A 20,681-nucleotide genomic window follows, 5' to 3' on the forward strand; every position below is an offset into this window, starting at 1 on the left:
AAGAAAATCCCTTTTGGACAAGAGGAGAAATAGAGGAGTGGAACAAACAGTACACAGAGTTCTTTGAAGAAAAAAATAATACTTTGAGTCAGTCTAGAATAACTGCTATGTTGTCTTACATTTGCTGAGGTAATATATTTTGACGTTTGCTGCTAAATCACTATTATGTTATTTAACCTTGAAATGTTACTATATTTTATGATGCAATGTTTTGCTTCTTTTTAATAGTTAGGTTTTAAAGTCAAAAATGTTTCTTTATCTCTTGCAGACTCAGGAGAGAGCTTGTACCATCTGGTATCTGACGAGACCTCATACCCAAAAACTAGCTGAGTAAACAGTGGTTACTTAAAGTACTGAGAGAGACCACGTGGAAGAAGACAGATACGAACAGGCACAGTGTTGTCAACAGGGAGCCATAGATTTCTGTGCAGTGAGAGAGGAGCCGAGATACCCAGCCAATGCTAGCAGTTTTTTCAGCTTTTAATACTGGGTATTAGGTCATATATGCTTTATTTATATTCAGTAACCAGTCCAGCTTGCTTTGTGTAATTGGGCAACAACGTTTGTGTGACAGCCCTTCTTTCAGCTCAGTTCAAGCCATTCAGCACACATTAGTTAATATGAGTTATTGGATACACTCTGGATGTATATGGGCTTCAGTAGCCCTGGCTGCAAGTGTGTGGCTAGGGATGGCTTATTCCCAGGGTACAGAGAGCAGCCCAACCATGGAGCAGGAGGATTTCATCCAGGCTGTGTTGCACACTTATGGAGTGAATGGGAGCCTCAGTGCTAGCAATGTGACCAGGATGCTTCAGAGCTGCGAAAACCCTTTGGAGTTGCAGACACATTTCAACAAGGTAAGAACTTAATCTGATGGATTGGCCACAGTTGTGGAACTGCAAGTTCAAGCATGCTCTGTAAGCCAGACATTACTTGCACTTGCATGGTAGCTTTAGAGCCATATGTTTATTACCTCTGCCTTATTAGGGAATTTAGACTGTAAGCCCCAATGGGGCAGGGACTGATGTGAGTGAGTTGTCTGTGCAGCGCTGCGGAATTAGTGGCGCTATATAAATAAATGGTGATGATGATGAATAGTCCAGATATGAACAGAAAAGTTAATTATGTTCAGTTTAGTAGTTCTAAAAACACAATAATAGTCTCAGTTCATACTTCCTCCACACACCTTAAAAGACAATTTTCAGGAATAATTAGTGTTTTACTTTACACATTATTATATTTATAGATTAGATATTTTTTTTACAGATAAGTACTAATCAAACTTTAGTTAGTTACAAAGTATCTCAGTATTTAATGGGTATTAATAGCTAATTATTATTTATTTTACAATATGGATATAATACCTCACAGAGCACATCATGGTTTAGGCATTAGGCATCATAGATATCTCATTTATTAGGCTATGTTTCACGTTAAGCTGCCATAATTTTCAATGGGGACTGCCTAGCTTTTCAGAGCTTGACCCTGATGGCTAACGCCAGGACAGCCTCCTATCAGAAGCGCTGTGCCAGGATGGTTTTTAATAAATGTTCGCATAATATCATGCCTTATCATTGCGATAATGGATTTCATCAGGGTATATATGTGTCCATTCATAAATAGGCCCCTAAATGTTCTCAAATAAATCTCAATGGGTTTTTAGTAGGTAAATAAATGCCTTGAATACTAAAAAGAATATATTTTGTCTGTGGCATACATGAAACATAGTATATTCAGGCACATATTTTTATTAATGCTTTGATACATACAAACATATTTAAGTCTCTGTCTGCCCATTAGGAGATCTATTGAGTAACATTAGCCCCATTGTACACACAGGTATAATTTTTGTTATTGCTGGCAGTTACCCCTTTCATGTGATAACATGTTCTAATGCAAATTTGCTGGCAGTCAAGGGTGTTTACAATACAGAAGTGGAAGTTACTCAATCAATTTACAGGTTCCTAGCAGGTGCTTGAAAGGATGGGGTTATCCAACAAGGAACAAATACAGCGAAAAATTCCCCAGCTACATTAAAAACGCAGAATTCTCAGTTGCACACATTTGCAAATGGATGATAAGCCACCCGCCCCGTCAAGGTGCTTCTGCTAATAGAGTGGTCCTAACTCTAAACAGTGAGAGTCCCTATTTTTGGGTCATACGTATATGTGTTTTTAAATTGAGAGCTAACTTACCAAGAGGTATCCCATAAGGTGTATAGCAAAGTCAATAAAAATGGATGTATTTCTAGTTCCTTACAGCTAAAGTCAACTTTGTGAGCTGTGTAATGTTCTACACAACATGATTTGCAATGGCGTTTGAAATTAACTTTTAACATTCAGATGGCTGTGTTGTCCAAGCCCTCCTGCATCTTTCACTAGACACATTGTTTTTTCTTCCTGAATTCCTTATCTTATTTAAGCCTTGTGTTTATATCATCAGTAAGCAGAGTTAGAGCCAGAGCATCCATTAGACAACCTAGGCTCCGGCCTAGGGCCCAATGGGCACTGAGTGGTGGGGATTACACTAATCCATTTTCATATGTTTTTTGGGACAAACAGAGGGGGCCCAAACCAGGATCTTTACCAGACCATATGGTCTTAATCAGACTGTGACAGAATTGTCTATTTCCGGTGTCCTGGGACACGACACAAAGCTGCTCTCTCGTTGCAATTGTATCCAATGCAGAGCACATAGATACAGTATGTTGTATACACAGGGCCGCTGAGAGGGGGGGGGGGGAGCGGGTACAGTTTACCCGGGCCCGGCCATGCCAGGGGGCCCGGGCCGGGCCCTCACTGCTAATTTAATTTTTTTTTTTTTTTTATCTTTAGCGATATTTTTTTTTAAACTTTTTTTATTTTTTTTATTTTTTTTCCCGCGAGGGGGGGTCCTGGGTTTCTTGGGAGCTGGAAGAAAAAAAAACAAAATAAAACCAATACTCACGTGATCGCGCGGCGCCGTGTCCCTCCTCTTCTCCATTCACACTGACTGCCGGGCGTGACGTCATCAAGTCACGCCTGTCAGTCAATGAGGAGCGCCGCAGCCAGCATGAAGAAAGAAGACAGAAGAGGAGACAGAAGAGCAGAAAAGAAAAGAAAGAAGTTGACAAAAGGTAAGTAAAGAAACGGAGAGGCTAGGGGAGGAAAACAGAGAGGGACAGTACTATAAAGAAAGGGGAGAGAGAAACAGAGGAGGAAAAAAAGTGGGCGAGAGGAACAGAGGAGGAAAAAAAGGAGAGAGCCACAGAGTAATAAAAAAAAAAAGTAGGAGAGAGGAACAGAGGAGGAAAAAAAAGGAGAGAGCCACAGAGGAATAAAAAAAAATTGGGGAGAGAGGAACAGAGGAGGGGAAAAAATGGGAGAGAGGAACAGGAGGAAAATAAAGTGGGAGAGAGGAACAGGAGGAAAATAAAGTGGGAGAGAGGAACAGGAGGAAAAAAAAGTGGGAGAGAGGAAGAGAGGAGGAAAAAAAAGTGGGAGAGAGGAACAGAGGAGGAAAAAAAGTGGGAGAGAGGAACAGAGGAATAAAAAAAGTGGGAGAGAGGAACAAAGTAAAAAAGAAGGGGGAAAAGCAGCATGGAGGTCGCAGTGTGAGCATAAGGGGGTACAGTGTAGTTGTGAAGAAGGGGCACAGTAATGTGTGTGTGATGGCACAGGGGGCTTGTTGCAATGTAGTGTGTGTGAGGTAGGTGGCGGCTAATTAATGGGCGCTATTTTGTTTGTAGGGTGATGGTGAGGCAATTTAATAGTGGGGACTATTAATTTAAGATGGGGTGGTTTGGGGGCTATTGAATCTTGGGGTGAGTTTAGGGAGAATGAGGTCTATTTATTAAATGTGACTATGAATTATTTAATGGCAGTGATGGTTGCGGGAAATAGGTACTGCTGGGGCTGTTTGCAGGAAGGGAAATAGGTTTATTTATTAAATGTGAATAGTATTATTTTAATGTTGGGGCTGGAGGAAGGCCTAATTATTAATCGTGGGTGCTATTGATTTAACGCCGGGGCTGGCTGTAATTTTCCAAATGTAGCCATTTTTTTTTCAAAATAGGTCCTTTAACATTTCTGGATCCGGACAAGCCACAACTAAAGAAAGCAGCAGCCACAGGTGGAGAAAGTGAGAAGAACAGGTAGGAGAGAGCAGCACAGTGTGTGAAATGTTGTGATTCTAGTAGGGACAATACCAATTTTTGGTGAATGTTGTGCCCAATGTAAGGTGTAGGCCAAGACTGAACTGTTTGTGTACACACTGCATTGTTTGTATACTACACTGTGGTGGTAGATGTCCTGAAAGTCAGGAGTGCTTGAACATATGTGACGCTCCGGCGAATTGAGAGCCTAGTGGTTTTGATGTTAGCCACGCCCCAATGGCACGTTTGCCACGCCTCCAAATGCATGACCACACCTCCCAAAAATTTTGCACCGCTGTTTGGCTAGCCACACCCCTGAATGTATGACCAAACACCTAAAATTTTGGGGCTTACTTGACTATGAGGGGGGGCCCCATGAATTTGTTGTACCCGGGCCCTGAATTCTTCTTGGCAGCCCTGTGTATACAGGGGAAATTGCAAGGAACAAGCCTGTCTAATCATATAAATATTTGTCAGGAAGTCATAAGCATGGAAGGAAGTCTTAAAAATAAAGCAATTTACTTAGTAAAAATTGCACTAGGAGCGGGTACAAGCCAAGGTAGACAGCTTGAAAACACAGTGGTTTTAAACAGCATTGTATGTGTGTGTGGGCGGTGATGGAGAAGGTGGGGGTGGGGGGTTCGTGTATACCTGTAGGGGCTCCTTTACTTTGTGTATTATCCTGGATTTTGCACCTCGCGCATATAAGGTTTTGAGAAATCAATTTTCTGCAAATTTTGCAGTACAGCAGGCTGCTTTGCAGAGGTGCAAAGTTCCTGTGATACAATCTAGCAGTTCTGCTTATGCTTCATCATTTCACGGAATGTCCATTCCACATTGTGGGGTCTGTTTATCATTGTTGGCTAGAGGGATCATTTTGTATCATTGCATATCGCAGCAATACAAAAAGTACTGTCGCTAGAATTTATCATGCCAGGGCTCTTGGCGAGTCCTGGCAAACCGCCTCTCCTAAAATTACTAAAAATGTGTTCACACGCAGCCTAACACTGCCAGTGTATGGAGGCTCTGACCCCTGTGTGGCAATTGGGGAAGGAGTGGCTTCTCCGGCTGCGGTGGAGTCCTATGAACACCATTAGAAAGGTAAGCTAACGCCATGATGACATTCATTTTTCAAGGCTGGTATTGAAAAGTAGAGCTAAAGTTAAATTGGGTCATATTGCAGTTGCCGTAGAAGTCTATGAGGAATGCAGTGACCAGCGCTAAACGGCTTAAGGCACGAGAAATCTCTGATTTCTCCTACTTAAAGCCCTTTATAAATAAATAAGAGAGTTGCGTAAATAGACCCCTGTATTTGTAAGTTCTATATTTCACAGAATTTACAGTCTATAAATAGAGATAGGAGGAAAACAGAGTCAAGTATAATGAGGGAAAATATGTATAATGAGGTAAAAGGTGTATAATGTGGGAAAACTAAGGGTGGAACAAAAATGATAGGGAGAATTATGTGCACTAAAGGGTAACTTCGGCTGGAGAAATATGCAAAATTTTGATCTCAAATGTGGAAATATGTGATTAGTCCATGGAATGGTTTTGAAAATTTCCCTCATTTCTATCTACAAGTAACTGCCTTGTATGATGCTAACAGGGCCATTTTACCATACTTGCTATCTCTCCCGGGGGTCCGGGAGACTCCCGCATTTTGCGAGAGTCTCACAGAGTCCCGGGGGAGTGTGGCAATCTCCTGGATCTGCCCACTTCACTAGGAAGTGGGCAGAATTGGGTCCCTGTGAATCGTGGCATTTTGCCCCGCCCCCGCTGTCAAATGACGTCATTACATCATGGGGCAGGTCCAAAATGACGTGCATTTTGGAACCCCGCCCCCCATCACGCCCACCTCCCGCGGCAGACTCCCGGAAACCAACTTTCTAAAGTTGGTAAGTATGCATTTTACACTGCATCTACTAGTGCAAGTAATTCTGGAGACCTGTCTCAGTCTCATGTGACACTTTAGGTCCACTTTGGGTTAAAAAATATAAAAATCAAGGAAAATACATGAAGAAAGAAAAACTATAATGAATAATAATACTGTCTGGCTCTGTAACTCTGAGATTGGCTATGTAAGCTACAAATATTTTTGTATGCCTTAAATCTAGATATAGACAATTTGATTTTGCACTAATTGCATTAATAAAATAAACGTGAGCAGAATCTAGGAAAACACTTTGTCTATTTATTCCTATTTAATATATATAATAACTGGGAAGTAAAAATGCCTTCAATGATTGTACTAAATGATAGAACTACTGCACTTACAAAACACCAATATAACATTTACTTGGATAGGAAAAAAAAATAGATTATACCTGGTGAGACTGACATAAAAACCAAGTCCTTTCATTAATACCATAACAGTGTACACACCTCTAGTCATGAAAGGTTGAATATTAGTGAATCCCAAGAAAAGATTATTGATGGGGTGGAACTTTGGTTAATGCACAGTATATGGCCAGCATCCTCTATTTTTGATATATGTAGTCAGGTGAGTACATTAGCTCATGGACAGCTGCTTCTTCTAGGTGCAAATGAGTTGTGAAGAAAATACTAAATTTCCAATGAGTGCTGCATGTACCTTTTATTTTGGACACTGAGCTATCACTTACTGTCTTCTTATTCCTCCAGGCTGTAGTTAAGACTGACGTTTTTGTGTACATTCCAAAATATAAATAATTGATACTTGTATATTATATATAAAATTGTGTAATGTTGTCAATGTTATTTGTTAGTGACATAGGGGTATATTTACTATGCGGTGGTTCCTTAGAACCACTAATTCCCGGCACTTTTTGTTGGACAGACTTCATCATGGATAGTATGTAATTAGCGGACTGCATGGAAAGATACATAGTTTCCATCTACCTTCACCCCTCCTGTAGTGATAGGGGGCAATTACCCAGCCCACAGCCTAGTGCATTGCAACCAGGGAAACACGTTTTATCCCTATCTGCCCCTCTTGTAGCAGTGGCGCATAATACTAACATCTGCTCTGCCCAAGCCTCCTGCTGGGACTCTCTCATGCCCGTTGCAGTGGGGATCACTAATTCAGTCCCCCTGGTGTGAATTCAATGGGAATAGTTTGTACCCAACACCACTCCTGTAGGATGGACATTGCCAGAGCCCCAGTTTGTAACTAACTTTACCCATGTAGGCGGACAATACTGGTGGTTCTGGAGTTATTAGAACTAGGGATGTGCACCGGCCACTTTTCGTGTTTTGGGTTTTGGGTTCTTATTACCTTAAGGTTTTGGGTTCTAATGGGTTTTGCCAAAACACCCCCCTCAAGGTTTTGGGTTATGGGTTTTGGGTTTTGATTTTTTTTTAAAAAAGCATAAAAACTACTAAAATCCTGTTTTTTTGGTTTGTTTTCACTCCTACGCTATTATTAACCTCAATAACATTCATTTTCACTCATTTCCAGTCTATTCTGAACAACTCACACCTCACAATATTGTTTTTAGGCCAAAAGGTTGCACCGAGGTAGCTGGATGACTAAGCTAAGCGACACAAGTGGGCGGCACAAACACGTGGACCATCTAGGAGTGGCACTGCGGTGGCAGACAGGATGGCAGTTTGAAAAACTAGGCCCCACAGAGCACATAATGCCAAAAAAAGAGGTGCAAGATGGAATTGTCCTTGGGCCCTCCCACCCACCCTTATGTTGCGGAAAAAGGACATGCACACTTTAACAAACCAATCATTTCAGTGACAGGGCCTACCAAACTACTGTTGCTGAAATGATTGGTTTGTTTGGGCCCCCACACAAAAAAAGCAATTCATCTCTCCCTGTACAAAGTAAACTGGCTCTACTGAGGCAAGATGTCGTCCTCATCCTCATCCTCTGATTCCTCGCCCCCTTCAGTGTGTACTTCCTCATCCTCACACATTATCAATTCGTCCCCGCTGGACTCCACAACCACAGGTCCCTCTGTAGTCTCTGGAGGTCATTGCTGGTCTTCATTGAAGAATTGATAATTCATTTTGATGAACATTATCTTCTCCACATTTTGCGGAAGCAACCTCCTTCGCCGCTCACTGACCAGGTTCCCCACTGCACTAAAAACTCTTTCGGAGTACACACTGGAGGGGGGACAACTCAGGTAAAATAGAGCCAGTTTGTACAGGGGCTTCCAAACTGCCTTTTTTCCTGCCAGTACAAGTAAGGACTGTCTGACATGTCTACTTGGATGCTGTCAGCAAAGTAATCCTCCACCATTTTTTCAATGGTGACAGCATCCAATGCAGCGACAGTAGACATGTCAGCAATCGTTGCCAGGTCCTTCAGTCCGGATCAGATGTTCTCTGCATCCCCGCCAGCAGGTCGTTTAGGAAATCTCAGCTGTTTCCTCGCAGCCACAGGTGTGGAAGAAAATGAAGGAGGAGCTGTTGGCATGTCACGTCCTCTTCAGATGACAATCTCCTGATCAGCAGGTCTTTGCACCGCTGTAGACTTGTGTTTGCCGGAAACAGAGACACAACATACGCTTTAAACCGAGGATCGAGCACGGTGGCCAGAATGTATTCCTCTGACTTTAAAAGACTGACCACCCTCGGATCCTGGCAAAGCGTACGAAGGGCTTCATCCACAAGAGCTACATGCTTTGTGGAATCGCAATGCTTTACCAGCTCCTCCCTCACTTTCTCCAGCTGCTTCTGCAACAGTCTGATCAGGGGAATCACCTGACTCAAGCTGGCAGTGTCGGAACTGACTTCTCGTGTGGCAAGTTCAAACGGCTGGAGAACCTTGCACAACATGGAAATCAGTCTCCACTGCGCTTGACTTGGCGCATCCCCACTACTTTGCCTATGTCTTAGGTGGCTGTGTAGGCTTGAATGGCCTTTTGCTGCTCCTCCATCCTCTGCAGCATATAGAGGGTGGAGTTCCAGCGCATCACAACCTCTTGTTTGAGGTGATGGCAGGGCAGGTTCAGGCTTTTTGGATGGTGCTCCAGTCTTCGGTAGGCAGTGGCAGAATGGCGATTGTGTCCCGCAAGCATATCCTGCACACCCCTGTCACTTTTAAGATAATGCTGCACCACCAAATTTATTGTGTGGGCAAAACATGCCACGTGCTAAAAATTGCCCATATGTAATGCCCGCACAATGTTACTGGCGTTGTCTGACACCACAAATCCCCAGGAGAGTGTAAGTGGGGTAAACCACTGCGAGATGATTTCCCTCAGTTTCTCTAAGAGGTTGTTGGCGTTGTGCCTCTTACTGAAACCAGTGATACACAACGTTGCCTGCCTTGGAACGAGCAGGCGTTTCGGAGATGCTGCTACTGATGCTGCTGTTGCTGCGGAAGGTGATGCATTTACCCAGTGGGCTGTCACAGTCATATAGTCCTTAGTTTGCCCTGAACCACTTGTCCACATGTCCGTGGTTAAGTGGACAGTGGGTACAACCGCATTTTTCAGAGCACTGAGGACACTTTTTCGTACTTCTCTGTACATTCCGGGTATCGCCTGCCTAGTGAAGTGGAATCTAGACGGAATTTGGTACCGGGGACAAAATACCTCCATCAACCTTCTTAATACCACTGCACTGATGGCGGACACCGGACGCACGTTTAACACCAACATAGCTGTCAAGGCTGCAGTTATCCGCTTTGCTATAGGATGACTGCTGTCATACTTCGTGCTCATGGCAAACGACTGTTGTACGGTCAATTGCTTAGTGAAAGACGTAGCGGTCTTACGACTTCCCCTCTGGGAAGATGACCAACTCCCAGCATCAACAGCAGCAGCGGCAGTAGTAGGCGTACCGCTGCAGGATTCTCCGGAAGAATCCCGGATTAAGGAGGACTCAGTCATGCCGGTGACATGGCCTGCAGGACTATCTCCGATCTAGACCGAGGAGGAAATTGACGAGGAGGGTGTTGCTGGTGTGGATACAACGCCACCAAGGGATTTAGGTGTCCCTGGACTGCTGACGGTCCTAGCCACAGTTCCTGAACTAAACACAGATTTATGAAGGTTCTTCAGGTGACGTATAAGGGAGGATGTCCCTAGGTGGCCAAGATCCTTACCCCTGCTTATTGCAGCTTTACATAAGGTACATATGGCAATACATTTGTTGTCCGGATTGGGATAGAAATAATTCCAGACTGAAGAGGTGGATTTATTGATCTTCTGGCCAGGCATGACGATGGGCTTTTTCATCCCATGGACAACAACTGTTTCCCCCCCTGGTGCCTCATTTAAGAAAACCACATCAGCATCCTCCTCGTCAAGTTCCTCCTCAGCGCCAGCTACATCAATATCCTCCTCCTGGTGTACAACATTGACACCTTCATTATCCAAATCTGTAACTGCACTGTGGGTGATTCTTACAGCATATGCAGAGGGCGGGCTGCAAATGGTGGAAGGAGCCACCTCTTCCCGTACAGTGATGGGAAGGTCAGGCTTCGCAACCACCAACACCCTTGGACTCGCCTTGGGGATTTGTGATGCCATGTCTTTAGAAGGCAGAGTTGTTTGCTGTGTTTTTGATGACACCTTAACTCTCTTAAATTTTTATGGGGGGGGAAAGAGGAGGAGGGCTTAGATCGTTGGGTGAAGCTGAACCACTAGTCATGAACACAGGCCAGGGCCTAAGCCGTTCCTTGCCACTCCGTGTCGTAAATGGCATATTGGCAAGTTTACGTTTCTCCTCAGATGATTTTAATTTCTTTTTTTTTATCATTTTAGTGACCTTTGGTTTTTTGGATTTTACATGCCCTCTACTGTGACATTGGGCATCGGCCTTGGCAGACGACATTGATGGCATTTCATCGTCTATGTCATGACTAGTGGTAGCAGCTTCAGCATTAGGAGGAAGTGGTTCTTGATCTTTCCCTACTTAATCCTCCAAATTTTGGTACTCCATTATATGCAGCACAAGAGAGCGTACCCCTAACCACACACACCCGGCAAAGGCTTTACAAATTATATGCGGCACAGGACAGTACCACTGGACTTATACTGCAGGATCAGTGAACTTAGTTATATAGCAGTACCACTGGACTTATACTGCAGGATCAGTGAACTTAGTTATATAGCAGTACCACTGGACTTATACTGCAGGATCAGTGAACTTAGTTATATTGGAGTACCACTGGACTTATACTGCAGGATCAGTGAACTTAGTTATATAGCAGTATCACTGGACTTATACTGCAGGATCAGTGAACTTAGTTATATTGCAGTACCACTGGACTTATACTGCAGGATCAGTGAACTTAGTTATATAGCAGTACCACTGGACTTATACTGCAGGATCAGTGAACTTAGTTATATAGCAGTACCACTGGACTTATACTGCAGGATCAGTGAACTTAGTTATATAGCAGTACCACTGGACTTATACTGCAGGATCAGTGAACTTATATAGCAGTACCACTGGACTGGACACAGGACAGCACCACTGGAATTATGGCAGCACCACCACTGGACTGAGCAGGACAGAGCACAGGACAGTACCACTGGACTGAGCAGGACAGAGCACAGGACACCACCACTGGACTGAGCAGGACAGAGCACAGGACAGCACCACTGGACTGAGCAGGACAGAGCACAGGACACCACCACTGGACTGAGCAGGACAGAGCACAGGACAGCACCACTGGAATGAGCAGGACGGAGGACACCACTAACACACCCTCCCTCTTCCCTGATCAATGCCCGAGTGAAGATGGCAGCGGCAAGCGGGGACTAATATGAATCCGGATCTCGCAAGATCCGACGGCGGGATTATGACGTTTTGCCTCGTTTTGAGTTTTGCGATCGGCGGGAATACCCGAACAGTGCTCGGATTAGGCTCGGATCGACACTGTTCGGGGGTGTTCTGATTTCTAAAATCCGAGCCCGCTCATCCTTAATTAGAACAAGGGGTACAATGATGCTAACCCCAGAAGTAGCATTTAATTCCAGCTTGGGGTCCTCCCCATCACCCATAATGTTGGGGTTAGGGTGGATATATACAGTCCTCTCATCATTATAAAAGTATATAAAAATAGGGTAGAAGCACCCTGTCTTTTAAATAATTGTATTACAATATACTCCTTACTGACTAACCCTTGTTCTTTGTATAGTCAAATAAAATTCTCATCCTCAGTTTTGATCAAATATGATTCTAAATAAGTCTGTTCGAGTCCTGGTTGATTGTCTGGATCCGGCAACGAGCTGCAAGGAAAATGGTTTAAGTCCCACTTATCAGATATTTGTAGAATGGTGGACAATTTCCCTGTACATCTAATATTACATTCTCACATTTGGTTGGAGTTCTTTAATTATTATTATTAAAATTAGTGCAGTAAAAGGTGTAAGCACAATTCCCACTAAAAAAAAATCTACTTATACCCCTGTGTACTGAGTTTTCTCTTGGAAAAGCACATCAGAATTCAACATAGTTGCTAAGAAACTCATTTATTGATGTGGTCGGTGTATGAAGCATATTAACATCATAATTCTGAACTTTACTGCTAGGAGACAAGATGTCTATAAGGTAACAAAACATTCCTTTATTCGAGGATGTTCCTCTTCTGTAACTATTACTGTTAAGTTACAGATTTCATTTATTTGCACAATGCCTGTTTGTTTTGTCCATGTTGAAAGAGTATCAAGGAACTTGATCCAAAATAAACATGGTCAAGTTAAAGTATTCTATAAGAGAGGTCCGAACAATGTGATTCATATATGAGGCATCTGCTCTAAGTTCAGATGGCATCAGGCCAGTTGTAAACTTAATAATAGTTCAGTAGAGTTAACTATCTATACAAAATATACTGTCTGAAGAAACATTTTTATGTTTATGTTGCTTTAAGTCACCACCTCTTACACTCAGCCTATTGTAGTTTGTACTGATTATCTTATATTCTTTTAATTAAAGATTGCGTAAATAATAATGTAATTGAGTTCAGGATCAGTTGGATATTTCAAATCTCCTATTTATCCTCAGCAACAGTCTGGCATCACAATTAATAGATAAACACAAAACATGCAGTGAACAGATGAAATTGATGTAGATGTATCAAGAATTTAGTTTGTTGTCTTAATTCAAATATAGCTTACACAGTAGCAGGGCTAACACTATCCCTAGGTGAACCTAGGCGGTGGCATAGAGTGCCTAAAACACTAAATTAGTGATGCAATGTCACTCATTCAGAGTTTTTATTCATCTGCAGGTGCTCATGTCCCCCCTTCCTCCCCTTCCCCCATGCACCCACACTGAGTGTCAGCCACTGACATGTAGGAGCAATCACCGGCAGCTTCTTACCTGGGAAGGTATGGGGTACTGCTCCTACATGTCAGTGATGTCACAGCCCAGAGCCACACTTCTAATGTGAAGAGCAGAAGATCATCATCTATTTATTTATATAGCGTCGCTATGTAAGAAGATGCTGAATTACCTGCTCTACACAAGGTAAGAAGTGGGACAGTGATTTACAGTTTGCAAATACCTAGGACAAAAAGTAAATGAAAAGTTTCATAAGAAAAAAACCAAAAAAACATTCAGGGGTATATTTAATAAACGGCGGGATTGAAAAAGTGGCGATGTTGCCTATAGCAATCAATCAGATTCTAGCTGTCATTTTGTAGAATGTACTAAATAAAGGATAACTAGAATCTGATTGGTTGTAATAGGCAACATGTCAACTTTTTCAAACCCGCAGTTTAATAAATATACCCCTTAGAATGAAAAACTTTATCACATGGTCTTTTAATGAGTCCTCATTCACCTAGGCACAATTTCAGTGTACAATAGTGACAGAGAAGAGCTTACTGCTAATAAAACATAATACCACAGGTATTTGACTACACCAGTGGTTCCCAAACTTTTGCAGTTTGCGGCACCCTTAGAGTCTCTATAAGTTTTTCAAGGCACCCCTCCAAAATAATTACCGAGCAGTCCCGTTTTAGAAGTAGTTGGGTCAAAAAAAATTAATAAGTATTTAGGGCAGGACATAAATACTTATTTAGTTGTATGCAAAAATAATACACATAAATCCAAGGAAAAATAATAGTTTTATATATTTTTTTCAATTATATTTCTGTCAAAGAATAATTGACAGCTAACTCACACTGTGACCTATGTCACTCTGCCCCCTCTGCATCCAGTCACTCTGCCCCCTCTGCATCCAGTCACGCTACACCCTCTGCATCCAGTCACTCTGCCCCCTCTGCATCCACTCACGCTGCCCCCTCTGCATCCACTCACGCTGCCCCCTCTGCATCCAGTCATACTGTCCCCTCTCACACTGCCCCCTCTGCATCCAGTCACGCTGTCCCCTCTCACACTGCCCCCTCTATCTCTCACTCTGCCTCCTCTAACACTGCCCACTGTGCCCTCTCTCACGCTGCCTTCTCTCACTCTGCCCTCTCTCACACTGCCCCCTCTGCCCTCTCTCACACTGCCTCCTCTCACTCTGCCCTCTCTCATGCTGCCTCCTCTCACTCTGTCTCCTCTCACTCTGCCCTCTCTCACGCTGCCCCTCTGCCCTCTCTCACGATGCCTCCTCTCACTCTGCCCTCTCTCACGCTGCCTCCTCTCACTCTGCCCCTCTGCCGCGGCCAGCCCAAAAAAAAAACAAAAACAAAAAACTTACCAATCCGCGCGGTGCCCGGGACCCAGCATCCTCCTCTCTCCCGCAGCTTGTCACTGAATGTCAGACGCTGCGAGAGAGAGGAGGATGCTGGGTCCCGGGCGCCGCATGGATTAGTAAGGTTTTTTTTTGTTTTTTTGCTCTGGCTGGTTGCGGCATCCCTGTGACTGCGCCGTGGCACCTCTGGAAGACGCGGCGCACACTTTGGGAACCGCTGAACTACACTAAAAAAGCTGGTATTAAGAGAGTGTAAAAGGGCAAATTATGGTAAACAAATAAGGGACTGGAGGTATCATAGCTGATATAATAAGGAAATGATAAGTTCAGATGCTGAACTAGCAAACTGTGGGCCCCATTGTGGGAAGGAGGGTACCGGGGCCACTGACTCTCTCCATCTGCCATGCAGCGGGCCCCATTATCTGCATGGGTCCCGGTGCATGGCACCTGCCGCACCAATGGTAGTTCCGCCACTGGGTAAGCGGTACTATCCCATCAGTCTGTGATTATCATCATCATCATATTAATATGTTTTTATAGTCATATTTAATCTATAAGGGCCTTGCAAGTCTTTATTTCACTTACAACTAACTAAGAGATCCAGTTTTCTCTGCTGGTAAATAGTACTTATAGACATGTAATTCTATGTTTTCATGTTCAATCCAGTCTATACACAGACTATATTATGCCTGGTTGCAAGTGCAGACACTGGTGAGTATATTCAGAGCCAATCATGCTCCAGTTATCAATGTTTAATGCACATAGATAACCAATCTATGATATGAAAATGTATTTTTGTCATTGGGGTTGGAGGGATGACAAGGATATATTTTGTGGTGGTTAACTAGTGATCTCATATACCTCTGTAAGGTAGTAGTAAAACCTTTCCCACTGGAAGATGTGACTCCCTTCCTGCTAAAGTTTGCTAAAAAAAATTATATATAGCAGCAAAGACAGGATTCGATGGACTTGCTGTACAATTAAAATTATGTATATGAAACTTTCAGGACAGGGAGGCACATTGGTCTGAAATGTTCAAGCTATGCAAACAGTGGTAATAAAGCAGCAATATGCCTTTGGTATGATTAGTGCTATTACTATTCATAACTGTAATCTTAGGAACAATAATAAAAGTAAAATGGGCAGTAATATGCTCAGTAGTGGTAAATATGAGCAGGATAGACAATAACAGTAGTGAAAAATATGGCTTGTAATATACCCATTACCCAATAGGATCAGTAAGATACTAAGCATTAGTTTTATGCCCAGAAGTAGTAATGTGGTCAGTAATATGCCCGGCAATAGTAATACTAAAGCCAACAATATGTCCAGCAGCAAAAATAATATTTCAGCCCGATTACATCAGTCCTGGGACTACCAGGGTTCACCAGCTGTCTCAGTGGCCTCAACCAGTGTACAGAGTCTAGTGATGTGAGGAAGTACATAATTGTAGTTGTCATGTAATATTACAGTGATGAGTGTCTGAGCTTTCAGTTCCACTGAACATGCTTGATCCTGCTAGCTGGGTCATACATGTACATATACACAGTGACTGACCAAATGAAACTGTAAGTTAAATGTCAACTCTCCTAAAAGCCAGAATCGCTGAGGCAGCTAAGTATCACTCTGCTGGCCCGGTGATATTTTCTGAATAAATTGCCTCAATTATTGATTTTCTGTCTCCATGATAAGGCAGATTGATAAATATGGCCTTTAGTGTAGCACATGTGTTTTCCATTATTACCAAAATGTTTGTAAACGGTGATAAACCGTCAATGAATTGTTTTTCTTATCTATATAACACTGCTAGCAGACAGTGAAAAAACTGTTATCTGCAAAATTATCTCAGTCATCACTTTTTGCATTTTCTAGTCACTCCCTTCCACAGTATCTAATGTCACTTGGTAATTTACAGAAAACCTTTTATCTCATCCAAAACACAATTCAGGCACTCCTTCAAATCCACAATATTTAAAGTTGTATTTTTTTTTTAAATTTGTACAGCAGAGAAGTACAGCACTGGTTATCTTGACCTAATGCGTGTATTATAGGTGACATACAGTAGAACAGGATCTTTCAATGTGTGAAATGTGTATTTTCAGGAGTATTCCAGACAGGATGAAGTTACATTTACAGTCTGTTAAATGTTTCTCAAACAGTAGTTAATTGTTTTAAAAAACATACAAATAATAAACATATACATATACATAAATAAATAAATAACCAAACAAGGGGAAACATGAAATATCTACACAGATACAAAGGATATCAGGTGACATAGAACAATGTGTGGTGCATTTATTACTGGGGGAAACAGAAAGATTGAGTGCTTTAGCCTGTCCAACTCAAGAGTTTTCTTATATTGGTAAATAACATAAAAAATCTACAAAAAATATCAGTTGCTTTGCTTAATATAAATAAACATATGTAAGGTAATACTTGGCTAACATTAAGTAAGTATTTACAGACAGGAGGAGGGGCAGAATAAAGCATTGCTGGCCCATAGCAAAATTCGGGTAGGGACCTGTTGATGCTGCTGTAGCCTCTTCTGAGCATGTGCCAGCTCAGAAGAAACAGCACAATGAGGGTGGGGCAGGGGTCCCCCTCACCTAGGGGCCCCCTAGCGGCCGAACCCCTTACGCCCTCTGTATTTCCACTGCTAGAAAGCAGGGCTAAAGAGCTATGAGCACATGGCTATTCAAGATTTCTGGGAGCTTTTTTTAGGCAACATAATTCGTTTTAAAAATTCTTATAAGTTTGGTAAAAATAGTAATAAAGATAATAGTGATAAATATAGGTGGGCACCTCAATGGCTATATTGAGAATCTGCAGTTCAGTGAAACCCTGCAGAAAGATTCCTCCTAAAAAGTTCCTTTGCTAACATTATCAATCCCAGATCACTCTGCTTAGAGGGAATATTTGTTTTTACATATTTTTAAGTATTTATTACTTTTAACAGTTTGAAATCAAGTCCATGATTTGAAAAAAAAAAATACTGATTTAAAAGATACTTTAGTTCCTCATAATTATCTATTCCAACCTACAGGCAAACATATTTTCTCTATTTTATGGGGAGGCAATGTATTTGGACCATGCTTCTACTACGCGGGTCACTTTGCTGCTTTAATGTATAATTTGCCCATCTGCGTCACCACGTCTTAGAGACGCCCTTAATGTACATGGCCTACGTTCATCCGCCCCTTCACTCCCCTTCTCAAGTCGTAGGTGTCATTTGTGTTCTGAACATGCGCAGAGCTATTTCACCCAAAATAGACATGCAAATGAACGAACATCCGAACATGAATCCGGCCCATAGTAGCTATGTAAATACAACAGAATATTTTCTTTTGGTATCAAACTTCATATTGCAATAATGTTATTTCTCCCTTCTTTTATTTAGTGCTTTTCCAGTGAAGAAATATTGGTTAATTATGGAAACCAAATTACAAATACAAACTTTAAGAATGCCTGCCCTGCACTTTTATATCTAATCTTTGCTCACCCATGTACATATGAAGAAGATGAACTTAACAAGAGGCCCAGTCCAAAGGAAGGTACAAACAGGTTTTATTCTGATTTTTTAAGTGAAATATTATATGAAATATATGAAAATAAATCAAAGATTTAATAAAAACAAGCAAGTATTTTGATTTATGGTTATTACCATACATATTGTAAGTGAATTTTACAAAAACTAACTTAGGAAACAAAGTGGGCACCTTCGGAAAATATTTTCCTAGGTTTTAGTGCAGCTTTAAAGGGCCCCTTAACTTTTTTATTACACAAGTCTATCCAATATGGATTCAAATCTTTTAATGGAAGTTATTTACAGTATTAAGTGGGGAAATGACTGCCCTAAACAATATAACAGAAAACATTTCTACTGGTAATGATCAGAAAACCTCAAAATATAAAGATAAAGCTCCCTAATTTACTGGTCCTTATCTTAAGTGTTAAAATGCACACACAACACATAGTATATGTAGAAACAACAGATTTAGCAGAAATCTGAGGCAAAGGGAGGCATAGACTTAAATTGTCTGTAAATAAGCTTTCTGAGCAATAGTCTGCCTAGATCTTTACAATAAATTTGAATAAATGTAACCATAGGTACAGGAGTGTAATACTAAAACAAATAAAGGGTTAGTACTTGCAATTGTGTAAATTTGTGTTTTGTGACCATGAACAAATAATGAGATGACAATGTGTCTATGTAAGTGTGACTTGATTGGGGTTGGGTAAGATGTCATTGATGAACAGGGAAAACATTCTCATTGTTTAAATAACAATGACTTATAAACAGGAATTGTGTGCACCTTATCTCTTAAAGTATGTTCTGACTGCTGTACCCTTGTCTAATCTGTAATTTCCCCATTTCCATCTCTAAATCTCTTTATGTATGTCCAGTAGTTCCCTTGCTGCTACCATGTCTTTTGTCCGCATGGTGACTCTTTATTTCTGCACAAGAGATTTTATATATATATATATATATATATATATATATATATATATAGTTAACCCGTGCATGATTTTCATGCATTCTAGTCAAATCAAGCTACTTAAGGTCTTAAAAAGGTTCTTGTCATGCATTTGGGCCTAGCCCAGGCCTCCTCAGGGGAAGAGCGTTACTTCCCGACGCAATGTGTGTTCATGAGGTAAAATTACCTCACGAAAATGAGTTTGACCCCTCAACTCGTAAATTTAGCTTTTACTACCCCTCCCATGGGGGAAAGGGGGGATGATGTTAGTTAACTGACTTCACTATTCTAATTTTTTTGTCAAATAATGTCAGTATACCAAATTTCAGGTCAATTGGATGAGCCCTTTCTGAGAAAATAGTTTTTTCCACACACACACACACTAGCACACGCCGCTACACATGTGTGTTCATGAGGTAAAATTACCTCACGAAAATGAGTTTGACCCCTCAACTCGTAAATTTAGTCTTTACTACCCCTCCCACGGGGGGAAGGGGGGATGATGGACGTTAACTGACTTCACTATTCTAATTTTTTTGTCAAATAATGTCAATATACCAAATTTCAGGTCAGTTGGATGAGTCCTTTCTGAGAAAATAGTTTTTTCCACACACACACACGCCGCTAGGCTTTTACTTTTATATATTAGATAATGCTAAGAATTTAGTAGGTCAGTGTATAACGCCGCCCAGCAGGTGGCGCTGCAGCTTGTTTTTTTTTTTCACACACAGACTAACACACGCCGCTAGGCTTATATATATTAGATATATATATATATCCCAAGTTCGTCATCCCCACTGTGCCCTTTGCCTGGGTACTACAGACAGTGCCCATGAAGGAGGGCATTGTGCAGGAGGAGATTTTGGATGGTGGAGGTCTCTTCATACCAAGAAACGTTTTAAGTATAAAAGTAAAAGTAATTATTTGACTCCTTGTGCACATCACAGGGAATGACCACACTGTCATTTTCTATTCTGCACACAGTGTCCCCATGATAATTAATTGGTAAGCACTTCTAAGCGAGTATATTCATACCCAGGCAAAATGCTCAATGGTCTCTCATTGCCTGTATTAAATTAAACATTTTGTTTTCATTCAATACATACTGCTATCTTCATCCTGATATGAGGAGGATTGCAGCGCTACATGTATTGCAATGATCCTTTTTAAATAGGCTTTCACATGCTTTACATGGAGAACCTTTGCCAGAGCAAATCTCTTTGCAGGTGGTAGTCTACCACTGGCGATAGCTTGGCAGAGTCTTTGATAGATAGGGAGAACACCCATTTTTGCTAGAGAGCTCTGTGTGAGCTGTGGATGTAAGTACAGTGTCAGTACAGTGATTCACCCAGGTGATGATACACACATATACAGTTCATATTTAGAAAAAGATCTTTGATTGTTCATTTTGGTTGTTCATTTTGAGCAGTCCACTCTAAGTGGCAGCCTGGGATAGGTGTCTCAGCATGCCCCCTCC

The 20,681-nt window shown here is 41.7% G+C and overlaps 1 protein-coding gene across 1 annotated transcript in view; it reads left to right on the top strand.

Annotated features, from left to right (window-relative positions):
* Window positions 1-276: 276 nt before the first annotated feature.
* SLC39A8 (solute carrier family 39 member 8) overlaps window positions 277-20,681 on the top strand; it is a 38,170-nt gene continuing 17,765 nt past the window's right edge. Inside the window, exons 1-2 of the mRNA XM_075189532.1 lie at window positions 277-857; window positions 18,127-18,280. Coding sequence (XP_075045633.1) covers window positions 621-857; window positions 18,127-18,280 — 391 coding nt within the window. The 5' untranslated portion in view covers window positions 277-620. The remainder of the gene's footprint in view (window positions 858-18,126; window positions 18,281-20,681) is intronic.

The sequence above is a fragment of the Mixophyes fleayi genome, chromosome 1, assembly GCF_038048845.1.
Source record: "Mixophyes fleayi isolate aMixFle1 chromosome 1, aMixFle1.hap1, whole genome shotgun sequence".
Taxonomy (NCBI): Eukaryota; Metazoa; Chordata; class Amphibia; order Anura; family Limnodynastidae; genus Mixophyes; species Mixophyes fleayi.